Source organism: Balaenoptera physalus (genome assembly GCF_965194825.1).
Source record: "Balaenoptera physalus genome assembly, chromosome: 15".
Classification (NCBI taxonomy): Eukaryota; Metazoa; Chordata; class Mammalia; order Artiodactyla; family Balaenopteridae; genus Balaenoptera; species Balaenoptera physalus.
In genome coordinates, this window is record NC_138894.1 from 1,782,858 (window position 1) to 1,800,292 (window position 17,435).

General features: G+C 58.3%; 1 protein-coding gene and 1 long non-coding RNA gene across 9 annotated transcripts in view; both read right to left on the reverse strand.

Moving 5' to 3' along the window:
* Window positions 1-6,146, reverse strand: part of LOC309643648 — a 32,922-nt gene extending 26,776 nt beyond the window's left edge. For all 5 annotated transcript variants that reach the window (XR_014253936.1, XR_014253937.1, XR_014253938.1 and 2 more), the window contains exon 1: window positions 6,065-6,146. This is a non-coding gene — a long non-coding RNA (uncharacterized lncRNA). The remainder of the gene's footprint in view (window positions 1-6,064) is intronic.
* A 2,887-nt stretch (window positions 6,147-9,033) lies between these two features.
* SH3RF3 (SH3 domain containing ring finger 3) overlaps window positions 9,034-17,435 on the reverse strand; it is a 215,005-nt gene continuing 206,603 nt past the window's right edge. For all 4 annotated transcript variants that reach the window (XM_082426472.1, XM_082426474.1, XM_082426473.1 and 1 more), the window contains 2 exons: window positions 16,597-16,928; window positions 9,034-11,666 (listed from right to left, as the gene is read on the reverse strand). In XM_082426472.1, coding sequence (XP_082282598.1) covers window positions 11,498-11,666; window positions 16,597-16,928 — 501 coding nt within the window. In that variant the 3' untranslated portion in view covers window positions 9,034-11,497. The remainder of the gene's footprint in view (window positions 11,667-16,596; window positions 16,929-17,435) is intronic.

The following is a 17,435-nucleotide window of genomic DNA, read 5'->3' on the forward strand; positions in this document are numbered from 1 at the left end:
ACCCCACGTGGGAAAAATACTAGCTTTAAAAAGAGATGCTTATAGAAGGAAACATCTTGCAGACTCCAGAGAGTCTGAATGACGGTGTTACCGAGTCCAAGCTCGTCCTGCTCACCACACGACAGGCCAATAAATGCAGAGGCGAGTTGCTGGGGCAAAGAATAGCGACTTTATCCAGAAAGCCAGCAGACCAAGACGGTGGGCTCGTGGCCCAAAGAACCATCTTGCTGAGTTAGACTGAGGCTCCTTTTATACTACAAGGGGCGGGACTAAAGCCAAGCACTTCCTGGTTCCCGGCAGCCTCCGAAGGGGAGGTGTTAATTTCTCCCTCGTGCAGTCATTCACAGGTGGGCCTGCTCAGGAGGGTCTGTGGGGGCTAAACACAGGTGTTTGAGCTGAATGCTCATTACCTGGGAGGCAGAGCTCCCAGAGATGGGCCGTTATGTAGAGTTTAAGCTTATAGGCAGCATTCCTTTAGTGATTAACTTGTAAGAGGATACAAAATGTTCTTCCCTGTTACAAGAGAAACTAGGTTAACAATGAACAAACACATCTTATCAAGAACAATGCAAACCAAGAGACAATACCTTTTCAAATGCTGAATGAAAAAAAGTCAACCTAGAATTCCATGCCAGTGAAAATATCTTTCAAAAATATGGGCAAAATAAAGACATTAAGACAAACAACAGCTGAAAAACTCCACTGCTACCACACTTGGATTACATGAAATGTTAAAGGAAGTGCTTCAGGCAGAAAAAAAATGAAACCTAAAGGAAATTCAAATCTACACATAGTAACTGGAAAGAGTAAACACGTAACATAAAAGACTGTTTTTCTCTAGTTTAAAAATTGCCTTGGGATTTCCCTGGTGGCGCAGTGGTTAGAATCCACCTGCCAATGCAGGGGACATGGGTTCGAGCCCTGGTCCTGGAAGATCCCGCCTGCCGCAGAGCAACTAAGCCTGTGTGTCACAACTACCGAGCCTGCGTGCCTAGAGCCCGAGCTCCACAAGAGAAGCCACCGCAATGAGAAGCACGTGCACTGCAAGGAAGAGTAGCCCCCGCTCGCCACAATTAGAGAAAGTCCGCATGCAGCAACAAAGACCCAACGCAGCCAAAAATAAATAAATAATTTATTTTTAAAAATTGCTTTAATATTATACTACTATATATAAAACAGATAACCTGAAAGGACCTACTGTATAGCACAGGGAACTATACTCAATATTTTGTAATATAAGGAGAAAGAATCTGAAAAAAATATAATTGTATGCATAACTGAATCACTTTGCTGCACATTTAAAACTAACACAACACTGTAAATCAACTATACTCCAATAAAAAAATTTCTTTTAAATTGCTTTAAGATAACCAACTGTTTAAAGCAAAATCAAAATAAATTGTGGGCCTCTGTAACATATGATACGGATCAGGGCCCTGTGGGCTCCTGGGCACAGAAGCCTTTCTGTGTCCTCCATTTCTTGATTACAGGAAATGGGCTTCATTTGGCCTCCAGGACGTTCCCTGAGTTCCAAGGAGCAGGTTCAAACAGATGCTAATCAGGGAAGGGAGGGGATGCAGAGACAATAGAGGAGCAGCCAGGAAACAATAGCGCAGCCTTGGGCCAGGGTCCTGGTCCCCCTCAAGGGATGCACACAACAGTATCTTTGAGCTGTTTTGCAGATACTGAAACCCCCTCCAGGTGGGAGAAGTTAACTGTCTGCTGCTCACAAGCACGGAGACCCCAGACCTGTTGGAACCAGAAGGTTGATGATGCCGACTCCCAATTACCTCACCACTAACCAACCCGAAGAGTGTCCACGAGCTGATCACGCCCTCTTTGAACCATTACTATGAAACTCCTCATTACCCTCTTGAAAGGGAGCACAGTTCTTGAGGCCCTAGCCAGCTGTGTTCCCTCTTTGCCTGGCAAAGAATAAAGCTATTCTTTCCCTTCCTCCAAAACTCTGTATTTCTGTTCAGCATCGGTGCACAAAGAGCCAAGATTTTTGGCACAAACATAGAAGTAAAATGTATGAAAACAGTGGCACAAAGGCTGAGGAGGGTAGAATCAGTGTATTCGAATAACAAATGCTCACAAAATATGTGAAGAGGCATAATGTGTATCTTTAATATTGTGATAACTATCGATGACAACTAAATACACATACTTCGAACTCTAGATCAATCACAAAATTTTAAAACAAAGTATGCCTCTTGAGTCAAAAAAGGAAATAAAATGGAAACATAAAAAATACTAAATTAATCCAAAGGAGTCAGGAAAAGAGCGAGAAAAAAGAAATAATGAAAGGATGAAACAACAAAAAATAGCAAAATTGTAGATTTAAACCCAATCACATTACTGTGAATGGTCAGAACACTCCAATGTTAACAGGCAGAGACTGTCAGGTTGGATTTTAAAAGTAAGATACAGCTATCTGAAACACTACTTTACTAAAACACTACTTTAAAGATGAAGACAGACTAAAAGGATAGAAAAAGCATATTTCATGAGAATAGAAATGAAACAAAAGCTAAAGTGGCAGCATAACTGAGACAAAGTCAATTCAGAACAAGGAACTGCACCAGGGAGAAAAGGGGTCATTTCTAAATGATAAAGGGGCCAATTCACCATGAGAACCTATCTATCTTACGTGTGTTTGCACCTAATAACCGAGTCAAAATACATGACGCAAAAAACTGATAGAATTAAAGAGACTTGCAGATACCACAGACCTTAAAAGGACAAATCCACCGTTGTAAATGGAAACTTCAACAATGTTCTCTCTGTAACTGACAGAACAAGTCGAAAGAAGATCTATAAAGATACAGAAGGCTTAAACAACACTATCAATTTGATCTAATTGACATTTAGAGAATCACAACCAACCCACAGCAGCAGGACACACGTTCTTTTCAAGTGTACACAGAACATTCACCAAAAAAAGAACGTATTTTGGACCATAAAACCAGCCTCAATAAATTTAAGAGGGCTGAAATTGTATAAAGTATGTTCTCTGACCACAATGGAATTAAACTAGCAATCAACAATGGAAAGCTACCTGGGAAATTCCTAAATATTCAGAAATTAAATAACACACTTCTTAGAAAAAAACCCTACAGGCCCCCCAAAAAAAGGCAAATTTACAAAATATTTTTAACTTAATTAACACAAAAACAGACAAAAAAATTTTGTGTGATGCAGCTGAAACACGCGGTCGTGTTTTGTGTCGGGCCTTTAAAGAGGTAGTTAAGGCAAATGAGGTCACACGGGTGGGCTCGAATCCAACAGGACTGCTGTCCTTATAAGAGGAGGAGATCAGGACACAGACACACAGAGGGAGCCACGTGAGGACCCAAGGAGAGAGGCCTCCGGAGCAACCAGCCCTGCTCACACCTTGATCTCAGACTTCCAGCCTCCAGAGCTGTGGGAAATTAAACTTGCTGTTTAAGCCCCCAGGCTGTGATGGCACCCCACACTCACTAAAGGGTCCCTTCTTCCCGAGAATCACTGTTCTGTGACGCCTGTGTTCCAATGTCCTGTGTTTTGTCTGGTTTCCTAGTTGTGTCAGGCGGAAGGGTAAATCCAATGCTGTTTTTCCATTATGTCCATAAGCATAAGTCAGAACTGGCCTTTGGTCACTCAGCAATGTCTGCTCCATCTGTGATCCACGGAGAGACGACCATTCTAGAACATCAGGTTAGAAGGCAACCCAGTGGAGATTGTAAAAAAAACACAGGTGTAAGAGGAAGAAGAGTCTCCCAGTGATGGTGGCTTAAACAGACAAACGTTTACTTCTCTCTCCCGTGGGCAGGCCATCCACCGTGGCTTGGCTGGTCAGAGCCCCTCCTCCTCCTCCTTCTCTGCTGTCCACAGAGTTTGCTCCTGTCTTCGTGGCTGGAGATGGCTTTGACACATCCACGCCCCAGCTTTCAGAAAGCTGGGAAGAAGGGGGGTCCCCACTCATGGCCTGGGCTGGCTGCAGGGCAGTCTGGGAAATGCATTTCGCGGGAGGGCGGGGGGAGCGGCGGCTGTCGGTGCCCGCCATCCGGGGAGAGAGAGGCAGCCGTCCCAGTGGGACGCAGGCGCGAACTCCCCTCCACCCGGGGACAGCGGCCACGCCTGTCTCCACCGCCTCGAGGCTGTGAAGTGGCCGCACAGGGAAGCCCCTGACGGTGGCCTCATGCCTGGCACCCGAGAAAGAGGAGAAACGAGCAGCGCTGAGACACTGGGCCCAAAACCAAATGCTGAGGCGTCCCGGGAGCACGGCCTCTGCTGAGTATGACGGACAGGGCTGAGTGGGGTTGCCCAGCTGTTTAACCGGACTTTGCAATCTCAATTCCGGATCACGTTTCCAAGTCTAACCACACTGGCGAGACCCTCCAGGAGTCCATTAGAACAGCAGGCCCCCGACCCCCGACGGCTTGTCAGCTGTTACAGGAACAGCGCACAGAAGCTCCCACTCGCCTGGGAGACGCACAAAGGGCCGTGGACCGTGGGGAGCACCCACGCAGATGGGTTTCCCGGCCCCCGCCCCGTTTCCAGAAAAGGAGCCCTGCTTTCATCGGCTTTACGTGCTAGTCTTCCACAGAAGGTTGCATCTGAACAAAGAGTTCCAGGGTTTTAAAAATATAAAATCTAGAGCACTTTTTTTTACAATTTTACTTGGTCAATGCAACTTGACCGTTTGTACTAACAGACAATTAATTCCAAAGCCTGGAAAGTGACCTAGTCTATAAGCGAGGAGAAGCCCGCCTGCCTTGCCAGTCCTGCCCCTTTGTCCTGGGAGTCCCCTCCGAGTCCTGATCCCTGGGGGCAGCTGCGTCACCACTAATCCCTCCCCAGGCGCCACAGCTGCACGTGCCCTACGACAAGCGAGCCGCCTCACAGGACTCTCCGCGCACCCACCTCGGCAGTTTTGCATTTACTTATGCCACATCCTCCTTTTGGAGGAACCCTGGTCGCGCTGGTCGGTCAAACACAATAAACCGCAGGTTTCTGTACATAAGGTTCTACAATTATTCCGGTCGTGCACGAATCTCTTCCCTTGAGGAAACTGTGACCTTCGTTCCGCTGTCTGTTATATCCACCTGTCCCACCAGGCTCTGGGTAATTGACAGATGTGATATTCACGCCCTGACGCCTTTACCTAAATTACAACGTGCTCTACTGGCAGAGCCCTGGGGTGTGCCACCAGAGACCTCCCTTCGGATTCACAGGGATTTGACTTGGCCCAACAGAAGACTCTGAAGCCTTTGATTAAAATCTAGGTCCTTTGATGAGTTCACCGAAAAAACATGCATCAGCGATGCGGCGGGCGAACAGCTGCGAAGTCATTCCCAGAATGACTCACGTTTATCAGGGCTCTGATGCATATTTAAGAGGCGCATTAAAGGGCTGAGTCAGCGGCGCGCATAGACGTGCCACGGTGCTAATAACTCGGCGGTGATGCAGAGCCTGCCCCTCTCCCCGTTGTAAGTCAGCGCTCAGGCCACGGGGGCCGAGAAGGGAGAGCGCCCTGGACCCTCCGAGGGCCGCCGCCAAACACGATCCAGCCCAGAGGGTGGGAGGCCGCCGCGTCGGAAACCAGCGTCAGGACTGCAGCTTCCGACGCGGAGCCCAGGAGCACCGACGTCCCAGGACACGCCCCAAGCCGGTCCTCGAAGGCCCGGCCAGGCCTGGGGTGGGGGCGGGGGCCGCGGGAGGCTCCGGGTTCTCCCTCCCTCTTCCAGCCCCGCCCCGCCCCCAGCTCAGAGGCTGCTCCCCCGCGGCGCCCCCGGGTCCCTCTCAGCCGCGCCGGAGGCAGCGGCTGCTCAGCTTCTGACTCTCACTCCAAACAGGTCATCTGACTTAGACGTGGGAAGCTACGTTCCAATGAGCCAGGTATTTACGTGGTAAAGAGTAAACGTCAGCGCTGAGGAACCTCCACAGACGCCCCGCCCACCGCCCAGGTTCCGCTCCCGCGCACACACGAAGCACATTCTGGTGCCCGCCACCTTCACACACGCTCACTCCTCCACGTCCCCTTCTCACAAGAACACGCGCGCCACCCCCGCATCCTCACCTGCTCCTTCAGCCACTGGCGTGGAGCCGCCGCAAACCCCTGTCTCCCAGGTCCGAGGGCGGAACCCGTGCGCCGACGTGCCGTGCGCCGACGTGCCGTGCGCCGACGTGCCGTGCGCTGACGTGCCGTGCGTGGGCCCTGCGTGAACGTCCCTGTGCGTGAGCTCCGTGCGCCGACGTGCTGTGCGAAGGCCCCGCGTCCACGTGGCACCGCCTGGGGCGCAGGTGCGCCAGGTCGCCCTCTGGCGCGTCATCTGCGTCCCAGCGGCTTGGCGGGCAGAGCAGCGTCCCGTCTGCGGGTCCCGGTGTCGTGTGGACCCCGTTCCTCTGATTACGAGGGCGGCTGCACGTCTTCTCTTACGGGGGCCATCTCGTTTCTTTCCTGGAACCGTCAGGGCAAGAGCTGCTTATTTAGAGAAAAGGGCAGTTTGGTGCCAAAAAGTTGAGGCCCTGAGGGCCCTGGAACGGGAGAGTCATTCCAGGAACAACCGAGCGGGGAGGACTGTCTCCCAGCCTAGCCCGAGGCAGAGGTTTCATCCAGGGGGCGGGGTCCGTGGGAAGGAACCTAACCCCCCCCCACCCCAGGTTGGGCCCCGGGCGAGCGCGGGAGGCAGGTGGCAGAGCCCGTCGCCGCCCACCCGCCCCTGCCCGCCTTCTGCGCCCCCCACCCCCCACCAACGATGCTCCCCTCCAGGGGACCCACACGCACGCCGTTTTCTTGGCCTGTGTTCAGCCCCTGCCACTGCCGTGCGCACCCCCTCCTCGCGGGGCAGGCGTCCTGCCCGGTGCTAGCTGAGCCACCCCCTCGGTGGCCCCTCCGCGGCAGCCCGGTGCCGGCGCTCACCTCCTCCGTGGGGGCCTCCCCGTCCGCCTGGAGCCTCTTCCTTAGCAGTTCCGGATGCTCCCCATCAGGAGCCCCCTCCCCGTTTGCCCTGCTGGCCCTCCTTCCGTCCCTGTTCAAACAGACCCACCAGCCCTCCCGAAATGGCCCAAGGCCCGGAGGGGTCCCGGGGGTCATTCAGGACCCGACCCGGGTCAGAGGAGCGTCAGCCTTTGGTTCCTTCAGCTTCAGAGTAGGCCCTGGGCGCCTCCCGTGCGCGGCTCTCGGCTCTCCGGCCTCCCTGATGTCCTTGCAAGGACCCGTGGGCACTCTGGGCCCACCCAGGGGGCCAGGAGGGTCTCCCTAACTCAGGGTCGGCCGGTTAGCAACCTCAACCCCTCTTTGTCACGTAACCTGACAGGTTCTCAGGTTCCGGGAGCGGGACACGGGCCGTGGTTCTCGGGCTGCAGGGCGCTTGCACACAGCCCCTCCCTGCTGCCCGCCCAGTCCCCCTCCTGCTTTGCCGCCCTGTTACCTCTGCCCTGCCTGGTGCAGGGGCTCCTCACGGGCCTCCTCTCCCCTTCCTTACCCAGAATCCCTTTTCTGAACCGCACACCCTCCCCTGTCCCTTCCAGCCTCAGTCCTGTGACTGGAGGTCTGGCTCCAGGCTTCCCAGGAGGACTGGGGGCTGTGGACGCACAGCCCGAAAAGGCGCGTCTGGTATGATCCCTGGAACAGCCCTTGCTCTGCTGTGGGCTTGGGGGGAGGAGGTGCGGTCTGAGGGATGGGGCAGGGTGAGGCCGCGCGGGCGCAGAACACCGCCACTGCGCACTCCACGGTGTCACCAATCTGTCCTCGCCAATGAAGGGCCGGCTGTGGAGCGGATCCCCCGGGAAAGGAGACCTGAGTTTCCCCAAGGCCGACGTGTGCCACCTCGTCAGTGTCGGGGGCAGAGCAATGACTCCTGCTCCCAAAAGACACGGGGCTGAGGTCTCAGCGGAGTCCCAGTTCCCTGTGGACAGTGGGGTTGTCTCTGCTTCACAGGTGAGTGTCCAGCTGCCCTGACCAGCCTGGATTCAGACGTGGCTCCAGGCCCAGGGGCAGGGGGTTGCCGTGTCCGTCCCTGTGGTCAGACTTGCCAGGCGGCCTGCGGGTCATGACAGCGCTGCCGCCCCCGGCCCTCAGGCCCGACGCACTGTTTCCACGGAGGGCCTGGCTCAGTGCCCAGCCTTGGGCACTGGTCTTGGGGGTGCACTGAGCATGAGATCTGTCCACTTCATCTAACGGCCCACCTGGCGACGTGTCTCTGGCCCAGCTTGCTGGGGAGTGCGTGAAGCCTTCATCACTGCAGCACGGGCTGTCCTCCCCTCCGCACCCTGCAGGTGGTGTTACCAGTCTTCCGCTAGTTCACTGTGTTCGTTCACATAGAAGAGGGAAGTAGCTCCTGGCTAAGCTCCCCTCCAGCTCCAGTGATGTGATGGTCAAAGGCTCTGGGTGGGAGGCCCGGCCAGGAGGGCAGCGGGGTCTCCTCCAGGAAACACCCTGACAGGTCTTGGGTCGTGTGCAGCCCTCTGCCGGGCCTCCCTCTGTCTGGCTACTGGAGACAGGCCCCCACGCCCCACCCCCCTTTGGAGATCGGCAGCCTCCTGACGCCCCTCCTGCGGGTGGGTTCCAGAGGACAGGTCCCTGTGGCCCAGGCACCCGAGGCCAGACACACAGGCAGGGTAGTGAGTGTGCTGGTCTGAGAGGCCGATTCCAGGCACTCCTGGCCGACAGGACTTGAATGACTACTGACATGAAGGCTTCCCACAAGCAAGGAAGGGGCATCACCTACAGAAAGTCACTCTGCTTTTCCAGGCAAGCAAGAGCCTGCGGGGGTCCTAGAAGCCGCCCAAGCCCCACTGGCCAGGCTCAGTTCTTCCTCCCCAGCAGCAGAATCCCAGCCTGTGCCGGGAGTGGCTGTCTGGCACCCCCGGTCCCCTCAGCGGCCCGCCACCCTGACACAGACCCCAGGTGGCCCACTCGGAAGCTCCTGGGGGTGGCAGGGCTGTGCGCCCACAGGCTGGCAGAGGGGACGTGGGGGACACCTGCCAATTCTCCTGCCCAGCCCGGCCCCACCTGACTGCTCCCCCATCCAGACACCAGGCCTCTCCACGTTCAGTTTTATTTAAAGACTCGGAAACACAGGCATCATGGTTTGTCATCAGTCCGTCCCTCCAGAATCACACACTGACGTCTGTGTCTAACAGAAGCAAGGGGTGCATGTGTGTGACTGTGCAAAGTGCCAATGATTTCCCACCAGAGCCCGGCATTCACTGTGAGGCTGCCATCTCCTGACTCTGTTCCCGTGGCCCTCTGATGGCCCGATGTCCCTGTCACCTCCGTGTCCTCTATGTCAGTGCATGTGGCTGAGGACTCTACCCTGCTCCTCAGAGCATGTCGCCTTGGCCCCAAAGGCCACGTCACGACCACGGTGCGTGAGGTCTGGACCTGGGGAGTCTGAGGGTGTCAGGCGAAGGGCTGGTTCATCTTAGTGGCCAGGACGAGGGGACCCTTCCAGGCAGGACGGCCCCCGGCAGAAGGGTCTGCTTCTGCTCCTGCCCTGTCTGTGGTTCACTGGTCACAAGGGCTGATTTTCTGACCAAGGGTTTGAAAACAGCCCAAAGCAGGGGGGTGGTCGTGCGTGTCCATGCTCCCCGGAGCCTGGCCGGCGAGGAGGCCCCGACGCTGGTGGCCCCGGGGAGGCCCCAGCACCCAGCCCTGACTCTGCACAGGAGAGGCTGGCGACAACTTTGCTAAGACACCTGCGGGGGGGCATGCCCCCTCCACCAGGCGCCAGCCTCTCATCATCACGGGGGCGGTGCCGGGAGCGGTCTGTGCTGTTGCTTGGTAACTGCCTACGTTTAGAAAGAAGACTTTCCTATCATCTGGGGACGAAGTCGGCTCTGGTTTCACTGGAGAACACGTGTCTCACTCAGCATGTTAATCCACGCATGTTTTTGGTGATGACATAATTGTAGACACGCACAGGATTTCTGTGCACAGAAGGCAACTAATTTGGCAACCAGTGACAAACGCGCACCTTCTGGCTGTCATAAACTCGGTGCATGGGACTCCCTGCATTTAAACCGGATTTTTTTTCCTTTGATTCGGAACAAATTTCTCAACTCTGTCAATCTATCATGTCCTGGAGAGAGGAAGAGCGCTTTCCCTGGGGGCGACCCGCCAGCGTGGAGCCACCGGGCAGCAACAAGTACCCAGGTCACACCCCAACACAGGAACTCTGACAACAGCGTTCCTGCCACGGCCTCATGGTAGGCCGGGGAGTGGGCTTCTGGATTTTGTTGCAGAGACATCCCAAAGGCTAGTGTGTTCAGCCTGATTTAACCCTGAGTGGCTTTGTGAAGAGAGAGAGGGTTTGGAAACTGATAGGAACGTATTCCTAAGGTGTCTCTCTCACGGGCTCCTCCCGTCGGGGCTTGGGGGAAGGTGGACTCGTGGGTGCCCTTCGTGGACCCCCGACGGGGAAGGTCGCAGGATCAGAGCTGCCCCTCCCCGCCCAGCTCCCTGGACCTGCAAGTCTGCATGACGCCTCAAAGCCCTCGTTATCCTCGTGGCTCTGCTCTCGAGACCAAGGTGTGCACTGAGAGCAGAGCAGTTATTTATTTAAAGAAAAAAAGGAGAAACCGTCACAAGGCAGTCGATCTGAACGGTGGTAAAAACCGCACGTTTGGACAGTGGAAGTGCTGGCTGTGGTGGCCCCTCTACAGCGCAGAAGGCAAGTTCTGCCTCCTGACCTGGGGCCCACCCTCCTGTTCCTTTACTGCCACCTCTCGTCAGAACATCTCCAGATGCGGCAGGGGCTCTGGAAGGGTGGAAAGACACGGGCTTTCCTAACTCCCTCCAATGCCCAGGCCCCTCTGGCCCCACGAGCACCGAGGCTGTGAAGACCTGGCTCTCCAGGTTCACATGGTGCCTGTAAAAGTTCTGCCCCTTTGGTGTCTCCCCAGAGATTTTTTCTTTCAAGCTCAACCAAGTCCTGACTAGTTTTACAAAAAGGCAGCACCAGATGTATGAAAAATAGGCAGTGAACGACCTGTTAGACATTTAGAAAGTCTAACAGCTTTGCAGTAAAAAGATGTAAGAAAGAAGCACGAGGGAGAGGGGACAGTGGTGGCAAAGCACGAGGCACTGCTGCCACCTCGCCCCACGGGAGCCACGTGCTGGCCTTGCCCGGACGGGGCAGTTGACGACCCCGGGCCAGGGCACCGTGCCGAGGGTCCAGGTGGAGGTGCCTGAGGTATAGCCGGAGACGAGGAGCAATCAGGACCCACGTGAAACCCGGAGCCGCCCAAAGGACACTCTCCAAACGCGCGGGGCCCTAACCCCACCGGCCCCGCCCGCAGACGGCAGAGGGGCGTCCCGGCAGCCAACCGCCCCGGCGCGTCTGCTCCTCGTCGGAGGACACGGGGCGGGTGGAAGCCGTGACCTCCTCGCCCCCGGGTCCTGCGCGTGCCGGCGTCCCCGCCAGGTCCCCAGAAGGACCCAGGGCCTCGGGCGGCCGCTCCCCTGGGGTCCCTGCACCTCCGTCCCTGGGGGGCGGCAGGCACAGCCTCAGAAGCTCTCCACGAAGCTTCCGGGGAAGAGGCCGGTGCGGCCGTTCCTCTGCAGGGTCCCCTTGTACCAGCCGTCCTCACGCTTCTTGTGCACGAAGACCACGTCCCCTTCCTTCAGCTCAATCTCCGCCTCGCTCTGGGGCGGGTATGAGACCACCACGCGGTACCTGGGGAAACAGATACGCAGGGGTGAGCCGCCCGCCACCTCCGGGGCTCCGGGGCTCCGTCCCTGTTTTCAGACCAACGTGCCATAAGATCCACCTGCAGACGTGAGTCTCCGCTGTGCCTCTGCCTGCCGGGCGCCTGAGCTCCGACCAGGAACAGACCCCCGGGCCTTGGCAGCTCCCGCGGTCTGAGACAAAGGCCTGCACCCCACACCTGCCCAGAAAGCCTCAGGGGAGGAGGAGGCTCTGGGGACCAGCCTTGCTCTAAGACGCCCGAGGGCGAGGGCAGACCAGCCGGGCCGCGTCCCTCGCTGCCGCCCAGCCCGGCAGAGCTGCCCGTAACCCCCTCCAGCCGGGGACCCCACAGGGCTCGTGTGTCCCACTGTCCCGCCGGCCCCGAGCCCACCACCCTTACGGGGGTCAGGGCTGGTCAGGTGAGCTGGGGGCTCCGTGCGCAGATCCTCACTGTGGGTGGTCTCGTGGCCGGCAGGGCCGCCTGTTCTCGCTGCCTGCGAACCCCAGCTCGTAGGCACCACGGACCCCGCAGGCTGGGTGCCGGGGGAGGGGAGGGGAGGGGTCAGCAAAGGCTTCCCCATGGGCCTGCCGGGCGCCGGGCACGCTCCTCTCCCTCCGCCTCCAGCCCACCATCCACACCACCCTCCTCCGCTGGAACCCCGTCGCTCGGACTAGAGGCAAGCTGGGAAGAGGCTCTGTGCTCCCATCGCCTGCCCCTGCCAGTGCACCGGCCCTTCCCAGTCATGGACCAGGCCGGCCGGTCCCTGCCACCCCCGGGCACCGCCCGCCTCTCCCTCCGCACCAGACCGACCTCAGCCCCACACTGCGCCCCCAGGTCCTCGGGGCGGGTGGGTCGAAGGGTAGGGCTGCTGGGAGAGTTGCAGGAGCAGTGGCCAGGAGCTCACGCACAGCTGACCCCATCCCCTGCTCCTGGGCCCAGTCTGGCCAGCACCCCTGCCGTGGGCACTGGCAGAGCAGGAGCGCCTGTGGGCCGGGTTGGGGAGAGCAGCTCACGGGCGCCCTCCGTCCTCGGCTGCCTGCTCCCAGCCCCGCCCTCAGGGCCCGGGTCCTCCTCCGAGTCCCCAAAGGCCCAGGCGGCCTCCCTGGGCCAGAGATGCAGACCGTGCTCCCCCTTCCCTCCGGCCACCTCCCCACGCTCTCCGAACTCCAGGCTCTCCTGTCCCTCCTCCCTGGCAGCGCCTTGCCTGACCCTGTCCCCCGGGCCGGGCTTCCCTGTCAGCCACAGCCAGACCAACGGCCTCTGACGGAGGCCATCCGTGTCTGGCAGCTGGGGGTCCCTAGGGCCCTCAAGGGGTTCCGTATGCAGAGCCTCTGACCTGCTATTTCCTGGACGTGGAGAAACCGGGATGCTATACAGCAGGTCCCAGGTCAGCTCTTCTTGAAGTGAGGCCACAGACAGGGACCCTGGCCCTACCTGACGGGATTCTGGGGGACGGGGACCAGGGAACGGGGGGCTCTCGGGATCTGCCCACGGACGCCTGAGGACCGAGGTGCAGAATGAGGCCGACTTCATCCCCCTCCAACCACCTGCGCACAGCCTGGGGCTGGCCCGTCCAGCTGGGGATGGTGCGGGGGACTGGGGAAGACGCTCACGTGCAGAAGACCCGGCCCGGCCCTAGGAGCTCACAGGCCCAGCCCACTCCAGGCGGTGGAAGCAGGGGGCAGAGAGGAAGCGGGCCGCGAGGCCGGCCCGGCCTCCCCAGGTGCCTGCAGCATGCAGGCCAGGCCAGTTGCCACCGCGGTCCCTTTCAGGGTGTGGACGAGGCGAGGAAGGGGACAACAGCTCCTGCCCTCCCAGCCCCGCATCCCTGCAGATAGCTGGGACACAGCAACGCCTGTGAGATCAGCCAGCACACGCAGACTGCAGCTCCCACACCCCGGCGCCCAGGCTGCATGACTGCCAGGACCAGCACCGTGGCCCCCCCAGGCTTCCTGCCCATCCTCCTCCTCCGAACACCCGCCCCCTTCCCTCAACTCCCCAGGAAAGAACGCGTCGAGATCATTCCTCACGCTCCCAACGTAAGTTTTAGCTTTTGCCTCAACTGCCAGATGTGAAACAAGCAACTTTAAAAGTGTAATTTGCTAGAAAAAAATTAATTTGGTGCTTCTGAGCAATCCCGTGATTTAATGAGCCCGGATGGATGATGTGGGCTGAACGTCTACAAGACCAGCATTCAGTTTTCTGTCCAGATCCTTCCAAGACGCTGAAAGAAACTGATGCTCAGCGGCCCCAAAGGGCCAAGCGAACAGTGGCATGATCCTGGCGTCACACGTCAGAGACTGTCCGGAGCGGCTGCGTCCACCACAGCCATGCTGCAGACATCAGACTCAGGAATCAAAGGTGCAGAATTCGAAGGGCATCCGACCGCTGCAGATGCAGTCGCTCTGCCTGTGGGGTTGGGCACGTCTCCGTGTCACAGGAGGGGCCCTTCAGAGCACCCGTGTCGGTCCCCGTGAGGACAAGAGGTCTGGGGTCGGGGGCTGTGGTCATCACAGTGGTGTCCCTACAGGACCTTGAAAATGGTAAGAGTACTCCCTGGACACCAAACTCTAAGGTCTACACACGCCTCGGGTCCCTGTGGCGGCTCTGACGGATTCCCACGAGCAGCGCCTGACGACGTACACGTCTCATCTGGGGGTTCTGGAAGTCCAATGTTCGACACAGCCTCACGGGGCAAAGTTGAGGGATGGAGGCTCCGGGGCAGGTCGTGTCCCCTCCCCTCCTCCAGCCCCCAGAGGCTGCGGCGTTCCGGTGGAGGCCTCTCCCTCCATCTCAAAGCCAAGACGGCGGGCCGAGCTCCTCGTCCACCTGCGAGGACTCCTGAGGTCACGCGGGCCGCGCGGGGCCTGCACGACCTCTCCACTTTACGGTCAGCTGCTCGGTCCATCTGCCACCTTATTCTTGGTTTGGGGATCAGGGCAGAGACGTCTTTGGGAGCCTACCATGACCCACAATAGATCAAAGCAAGAAACTTCTAAATCCCAACAGAGCCAAACAGCTGAGAGGCCGGCGAGAGGTGAGGACACACGGACTGGGCGTGTGAGCACATGGGGAGGCCCGTCAATCAGTGCGGAGGTGCGGGGACCACGGCCCTCCCCACGGCCTCACTGTCGTGTACGTGATGTCACACAGCGTCGTCTCACACGTCATCCCGTGCGTTGTTCCGGTGGTTGTTGCCCTTGGCGTTCACTACTCATTCATCCTGTTCCAGGTATTAATCTAGGTGTTTTGTAACCATTATGGCCACCAGGCACTATCATCCCCATGTTGTATGTAGGGGCCGGGACTCAGAAAGCAGACACTCGTTTGGGTGAAATGGCTGTTAAGTGGCAGGTGTTTCTCTTGCTGCAAGATTGTGATGCATGTTGGGGGCGTGGACTGAGCCCAGCCTGCCCTTCACGCACGGCCCCCCGTGGCGGGCCCCTCAACAGGGGCTGGGGTGTGAGTGAGGGTGCGCCCTCCGTGCAGGACTCTGGTCACAGCTGCGAGGTCAGTGTGACCCACCGGCCCGAGTCCAGGTGTTTCGGGAGCTGCCCCGGCCTGAAGGTGACGTTGCCATTGTCACGTCCTCAGCTCCAACCTGCTGGGGGCCGGTACATGGGAGTCATGAGGACTGTGCGGGGTGAGGGCCGCGCTAGGCAGTAGTGGTCACTAAGGAGCTGTGCAGGGTGCTGGGGGCAGGAGGGCGCCCAGGGCCCCGGGTACAACATCCCCAATTAGACAGGAGAGTCAGCTAACGGGAGTAATTCCCTGAACTTCCTAGTTAATCCTAGACTCCCATGATTTCTTTACAACAGGGTCTTTAAGCCCTTTGTGGAGCCTAGAAGTTGAGGATCTGGGAAGGCAGAAGCCCAGGGGAGACACGAGAGCAGCTTTGACACGTTTAGGGACCTGTCATTCCCCAGAGCCCCCAACTTTGGGACCCAGAGGAGGGGCCGGGACCCCCATTCAGAAATCACAGGCAGCTGGGTTGGTCCCGTGGAAGAAAGAAGGTTCTGACGTGGGAGAGCCGCCCAAAGGCGGAGGCTCCCTTGGGGAGTGGAGGGAGAGAGGAGGGGGTGTGTGGAGTGCACTTGGTGTGTGTGTGTGTGGTGTACATGTTGGGTGTGCGTGTGACGTGTGTGGTGTGTCTCAGGCCACACGGAAGGGCTGGCATCGGTCAGTGTGGCCGAGGGGGGAAGGATCTGCCAGGAATGCCAGGACTGTGTGCTCAGGAGACGCTCCCCTTTTTACCGTTTAGGCAGCGCTCCCAGGAGGAGGGGCACTTAGAAAGGAAAGCATTTCCTCCCCCAAGCACCCTCAGCCCTCTCTGAGGCTCTCTAAGGACCCATGACTCAGACGGGCTGGCCCACAGGCAGGACACCAGCCTCTGGCCCCTTCCACCCGAGGCCTCGGGGGACTCAGTTTCCTGACCTGGAAGACTCTGTGCTGAACTCTAAGAAACTGTTGTCTTTGGCAAAAAACACGAATACCGGACATTTCACATGGTGTAACCCTGAAGGCAGTTTGAGGCCAGGTGTCAGAGTGGGCCGAGCCTGGAACAAGAGCTGCCTCAGGGCGGGGCTCGCTCAGGCCTACGGGGAACTCAGCCCGGGGTCCCTGTGGGTTCTTTTGGGGCAGGGGGATGCAGGTCCCTCACTCCATTGCTCACTCTCCGGGCTCAGGACACCATCAGCTCCACCAGATTTCCAGATGGATCCCTTGTAAATACAAACTCAGGACCCAGATGAACTCAGAATGTGAAATGTGCTCCCGTTTTATCTGAGCCGATGGGATAGTGAGGGCCGCCTGGCGGGTTGGAACCCCAGAAACCTGCATCGTCCCTGTTCCCCAACGTGGCTCCAGACCTCACAGACCACCACACCCAGGCCCGGGAGGACGCAGGCCCACCCTTACCTCTCTCTGGGCAGCAGCTTCGGCTCGGGGCGGACGGCGGCCATGGAGAGAGGGGCCTGCCGGGAGGGCGACGGGAAGCTCAGATCCAAGGAGCCCGCCTTCCTGTGCAGCGGCTCCAACCCCAAGGCCCCCTGCATCTCGCCCTCAACGGGGCAGGACCCGGCCCTGCCGTGGACCGACAGTGAGGACACTTCGGGCCCCACTGCGCCCTGGAGTGAGGCGTCCACCGCTGCCTGGGGGTCGTGGGTGGGAGAGGTGGATGGCGGGGAGCGCGACTTCTTCCTGGTGGACGCGCCGGCCAGTAGCTTCAGCAGCCCGGGCTTCTTGTCTTTCTAGAGAGACACACAGAATGGAGGCCAAGTGGGTTAGTTCTCCCGGAGGCCCTTGTTGTCAGAGAGGGGGTAGGACCCTGTCAGGAAACTCTAAACACGGTCCCGTAAAGATGCTCAGAGGAGAACAGCGGAGACGGAAAGCTTTCCCAACTCTTTCCTTCCCCAGATGTGGCACAGGTGCCAGCACAGAGCCGGGCCTGGAGGCGCCGATCCGACAGCAGCCCCGCCATCGCAGGACCGCGTTCCAGCCTGGAAACTTCACCTGGGGGTGGGCTGGGGGGCCGGTTATTCCACGTTAGCCGCCCCCCGCCCCAGGCTCACAGAACCCATGTGTACAGACACGGCCTCATCTGGAGGCCCCGGCAGCACCGTGTGGTCTGTACCACACGGGGAACCGAGGTGCGCGTGTGCGCGTGTGCATGCACGTGTGAGTGCGGGGTGTGGAGGAGGAGGAGTGTGTACACGCAGAGATGCTTCCAGAGCAGTGTGCTCGTCTTAGAATCTAGA